Source organism: Trichoplax adhaerens, genomic scaffold (assembly GCF_000150275.1).
Source record: "Trichoplax adhaerens TRIADscaffold_10 genomic scaffold, whole genome shotgun sequence".
NCBI classification, from domain to species: Eukaryota; Metazoa; Placozoa; class Uniplacotomia; order Trichoplacea; family Trichoplacidae; genus Trichoplax; species Trichoplax adhaerens.
Window position 1 is genome coordinate 1,588,299 of NW_002060952.1, and position 6,084 is coordinate 1,594,382.

The 6,084-nt window shown below is 30.3% G+C and overlaps 1 protein-coding gene across 1 annotated transcript; it reads left to right on the plus strand.

The window, feature by feature from the left end:
• Window positions 1-3,842: 3,842 nt before the first annotated feature.
• On the plus strand, window positions 3,843-4,928 carry TRIADDRAFT_59342 (uncharacterized protein; the record flags this gene model as incomplete). The annotated part of the gene is made up of 1 exon (XM_002115263.1): window positions 3,843-4,928. One exon carries the CDS (start codon window positions 3,843-3,845, stop codon window positions 4,926-4,928), a length of 1,086 nt encoding a protein of 361 aa, XP_002115299.1.
• Between the last annotated feature and the right edge of the window lie 1,156 nt (window positions 4,929-6,084).

The following is a 6,084-nucleotide window of genomic DNA, read 5'->3' on the forward strand; positions in this document are numbered from 1 at the left end:
CACTACTGTATATCGAACAACAATTTTTAGTAATAAAGTACTTTTTAACCAATAAGTAGGAAGACTAATTACATATTATTGGGTGACTAATTTAAAGTGTGGCTAGAAATAGGATTCTATTACAATCATGTAATTGTCACAACCCTCACTTGTGGCAAAGGAAAGTAAAGAACTAGTGTAGTTACTTAAAACTTGGGCTATTTCTCCCAGTACTTTCAGTTTCTATGAGAGAACTATTTGAGAACTCGCTTTCTCGGCTGATCTCCACAGACAACTGACTAATTATTACACTATTCTTCACGATATGAGTCTTGCCGTTTCTTGAGCAATTACTTACTTTATTCTACAAACACACGCGCTTAAATAGGTTTCTACAGTGAATTCCAATATTAACGAGTGAGAATTCATGCTTTACAAGTTACATTAATTAGTATAATACCATTACTAAATATACATGTCGATATCCTCAGACTTAGATAGCTACAAGCTATCAGGTGTTAAGACGCTTAACCTTCGTCCATATACAGCTCAATTTTTAGAGATTAACACAAATTATAAACCTACACTAAATTAACTGCTAACAACTTCTATTTTTATCTCATTTCTACCATCCTATTATCAGCTACAAGTGCATTAAAACATAGCACATAACCTTATCTTATCTATTCATAAGCATTCATTAATTTACAGTTACTTAATTAGTAACGGCGTACCGTGACAGTAATAAATTAAGTTCTTGAAAATCTGTGTTTGATATAAACTATAAGGTATGTAAGTCTTATTAATTGGAAGAGGAATAGTATTGCAGTTAGAATAGAGATATTAAGTTCTGATATGTAGTTCAGCGACATCAAAATAGGTCGTAAATTACGTTACTTTGTTGCAAAGCTATTTCATAGCACTTGCATAGATATCTTGCTGATATTAATGAAACTATGATATATACGTTTAGAATAGTGTATTAAATATAAAGAATTACTTAAGATCTGTACTTAGAAAATCGATGGAATTACTAGCGGAGACGATTGTACTTATTCTAAGTAGCAATAGCGACAATTGAGCGAAATCAGCAGATAATGATCAGATGTGTATGCTGTTCATTGATAGCACAGGATAAAGTGCTGTTACTTAGTTTTTGCCAGTAAATAATATTATTTCCAATAACGATGTATATTATTGAGGGGTTCAATGGCTCTACTGATGGAGAACTAGTAATTATATTAAGCTATAGACTAGACAGAGCACCAATCCAAGCTATAAAATACTATCACTGTTTACACGAGCAATTTAATCTAGATTTTAAATGTTCATTGATGCTTTATTATATTACACTACCGAAATCGAATAATATTATCGGAGTATAGGTACTGCATGGTCAAAATAGAACAATTATATAGCAGCTCTGAGTTGATTGCATTAACAAGCACTTATATGAGTAGTATCCATCTAATCAATCCTGACAGTTGCTTTACAACAGGCACAAAATAGGATAGTGGAATCCATTTTAAGCTTTTACGTTAGCAAATTACATGTTGTATCAAGCCGTAGAGTTTGTGACCTTGTGCTAATAGAAAGATTTAGAACAAAACATAAATTATTGAATGGCATCAATTCATGGGTATTTAAAACCTATATTGTTTACAGAAAGACTGGAGAGAGAAAAGCGCCAAATGCTTAATATAGGAATTAAATGGGTCTTAACCTATGAAATAATTTTTTTCAAAGGAGATTGAATAATTACGGTATGAATCATTTATCCAAAATTTTTTACTCTAGCCACGACTTTAATTATCAACATTAAAATGATTGAAATAGAAGACATACAATGCAGGAATTGATATTGGCCAAATTTTATCAACTAATGAAGTATTTTATTTAGTAGAATATTTATTACAGCTTTAATAGTAGTCGTTGCAAGGTTTTCAGTGCTTACAGATTAGCCATTATGGGTCTGAAATGGAAATCAAAGCAAGTACAAATATGGAATATCCCTTTTTACCAAAATTATTGCTATACATATAAGTCGATTCCATTCTAGATATTTTAATAATTCATGTAATTGATCTTGACGTTTCATCGAGCGGATATTAAACCGTATACAGGGCAGATTTAGAGATAAATAATCCTTCCTTAAAGTCGTTATATTTTCCGAAAATTGAATTATGGATAATAAAACGATTGAAATTTGATACTTAATATCTGAAATCATAGCTAAAATAAAAGTGTAGTAATTGACGTATTTAGAGATTAAAATTGAAGTTTACAAATATGTTATAGTCAAATATAGTAGATTCGCATATATAATGTTTCATTAAAATGATCAATGATAGCTAACATTTTAATTGTCAGTATTTTTTAATGACTGAAATTAAAATTGATAGCCGCTTTCAATAAACGGAATTAAATGATGATATGAGAAGAGCAGGGTGTATTATTTCATTGAGTTCGATTTATGATGTCAAGTAGCGGAACTTAAGATTGCAAAAATAAAACTGGAAAATTCTAAGTGATAAATAATTAACACAAGTATTTACAGTTTGCTACTATAGCTTTACTTCACTATTTTACATCAAGCATGTCATTTTGTAAATCAAATACGTAAACTAAATTATAGCCGTATGCTTAAAGTGACTCTCCTTGTGCTACCAGCAACGATAATATTTTTAACCTTCTATGTTGTTACTACCTATTGCATTGAATGCAGAAAAAAGCACCCATTGCATTGAATTCAGAAAAAGGCACCTATCTCATCGCTGGTTTTATATTGTTTCCATGTTAATTAAGTAAATTAGATGACGAGAAAGGTATCAATCAATTAATACGTTAAAGTTAGCAGAAAAAGTGATTATGATATATATATATGTAAATATATAAATTTATATATATCTATTAATTTAAGTACAGAGAATAGCGCTACGAAATTCCGGGTGGCGGAAGCCAAGTAAACACACACGATTTGAAAACATCAACTATGATAAATAAAGAACTGGAGCGTATAAATGGACAAGATTCAACCAATCGTTTTTGTTTTATTTAATTAAATTTATTAAGATAAGACAGCATTCCATTAAACAATAACCTTGTTAATCAATTTGATTAATGCAAATTAAATGTCATACAATAAGTTCATGGAACGCTATGAATACGTGGCATTACCGCAATCTTTCATTTAGAATAGAGATACAAAGATCTGGAAACATCAATTTTTATCCAAATTTCTTATGTTGCTGACAATAAGTTTGTTTTATAGAATATGCTAGCTTTATTAAATTTTGATTTGATTATATAACCAGTGTTTAATATATTTTTTAAGCTTCGTAACCATGTTTGTCCATGATATTGGATGCTCTCTTATCTTTGATTAAAGTAATGATCATCAGATGGAAGGAATTTAAAATTACACTTTCTTAACAGAATTTAACTTTGATGATCGATATCGTTTTATCAAATCCTGTTCCGCACGAACTGCTATTTAATTAGCTATTTAGAATCGTCGACAACAAATCAGAGTTAAAGCTTTCTAATCATCTTCAACCTTAATATTTGACATCTTGCCATTCTATTCTATCGAGAGTAGTATTGACGGATACTTTAGCATTATTATCATCAGAAAAAGTAACTATTGCTGTATTGGTGTTGTTGGATACTACTTGCTCGATCCTTTTTCTTTTATAATATTTATGAACAGACTACTGATATGATTCTAATTTTATAAATTTAAAGAAAATCTAATTCTTGTATCTAAGTTTCATTTTATTTACCGTTATAAAAAAACAGTTTTCATTAACAGCAATCGCTTACATGTATTATTCTGTTAACGCATCATACAGGGTTTAATGAACATGGAAGAACTTGACTTCGGCAATATTGTTTTATTTCTATGCTATGTAGTTATTCTAATTATCAGTATTCCTGCCAATTCATTAATCATATTATCAGTAAGTTTTTTTAAAGATTTACGAACACCAGTCAATTTGCTAGTTTGTAATTTATCTTTAGCTAGTTTAGCCATTTCTGTATTGCATATTCCATTTAAATTGACTAGCTATTTGAATCCCAGTCAAGTTTCTCTACAAAATAAATCTATCCACTTTTGTCGTTTCTTGCAAATCATACCTGGGGCTTGTATAATTAGTATTTCTCTAACTTTAATAATCATTTGTATTGATCGTTATATTGCTATCATTTATCCAATGAAGAGGCATTGGAAAATTACCAGTAAGCGAGTTTACGTCTTTCTAATACCATGCTGGATTGCAGCTTTTGGTTTATCTACCGTTTATATCCTCTTCTTGCATATTAGAAGCTTTTATGGTCGCACATATTATCTATCGCGTTACCCTGGTTCTCATTTAGATATTAACATAACCGATAATTATCATAATCTTGTCAGCGTTATTTCATTTAATCGACTTCTTTATTGGATTGCCTTTATACTTATCGCATTTCTACTACCTAGCCTTGCTATGATGGTTTTATATTCTATAATTGCTGGAAGACTTTGGTTCCATCGAAACCCTAGTGATCGACTAAGCACTTTAACATTACGAGAGCAATACAATCAATTGAAACAAAATCGTAGTGTTATTAAAATTTTAATAACATGCTTCGCCATCTTCATCATCACCAACTTGCCATTTTACGTTATTGTTATGTTAGCTGATTTAAGAATTCCTTTACCTTTACCTACGACTGTTGGATTAGCCATTCGTATCTTAGGTATGATTAATTTATCGGCCGTTGCCTTTAATCCTATTATTTATGGTTTCTCCAACAAGAGTATAACCCAAGGCATTTATCGAATATTATTATGTCTATGTTGTAACCGCCGATTGGATAGAAGAGATAAGTTCAATACCACTATTAGAATACCTCGATTGGGCTCTAGAAGCTTTACTACAGTAGTTTGGAATACTGCTCTCGAATAATTTAATTCAGCGATAAAAAATTAGAGTAAATTTTATCATTTCTAATTTATAGCACATCACATATATTTGATCTGAAATAAATTGAAATCAGAGAATGGCAAAACTGTATTTTAATCGATATTATGAAGTAAACTATTCGACATATCATATTCTTTTGCATTTGCACAAAGGCTTTGCAACCGTATTTTTGAACATTTCTCTGAAATTTCTCATGGTTATTCAATTGATCAATCAATTTCATACATTAAGATTTAAAGCTTATCTTTGCTATTTACCTTGTGATATTTTTATTTGGATTCCATGGCATATTGGAAGAGAAATTTTCTTATTACTCTGTAAAGTAATTTAGTATTGTGATTGTAGACTATTAGCCATATTTAGTTTGATGTTTGTTAACATTTTTCTATATTTATCTTGTGATATATGTAGTAGCCCATAATTACAGACTGTAAGAGTAGACTCTATGCCAGTGTACAGATGAATATATATAGTAAGGTGTCGAACTACTAATTAGGTTAGGCGTAGAAATAAAATTGTAAATTATATATTAGGATATGCTTAGTTCATAGTACTTTAAGTGGTAGGAATGATGTCTATGAAAATACTGCAATCATTTCTTGATTGGATTAGAGATGGTTCGCTGTAAAATATGGTAACTAATAATAAGCTGAATATGTATAAAATATGGTAGAATGCTGCTATGCTAATTGTAACTGCAAAAGGCTACGGAGAGTATAAAAGTAGGAGACATTAGATTATCTGATTGTTCTTTCTAGAAGTCTTTCAGTAGTTGTATTCGGCTAAAGTAGAGCTGTATGTAGCTAGTCTTTGTATTAGATCTAATAAAGTTCTAATTTTATATAACTTTGAAATTTTGGTGATCGTATTTTATCACAAGCTCATTGGCTTTTACCGTGATCTAAGCCTTCTTGGCACGAATTTTTTGGAAAAGTAAGCCCCAGATAGAAAGCTTTGACGATTACCTCGTTGTGTCATCAATGGACATAATCCAGAACTTAAATCTGTTGTGGGTGTTCTTAAGTCGGCATGACTTTGAAATTTCAAAAGTTATTCTAATCGCTTTAAATATGGTAAAATCACTCTCTAAAAAAATCTTCAGCTTGGTTACACTTTATCAGTTTGTATACGTCTAAAT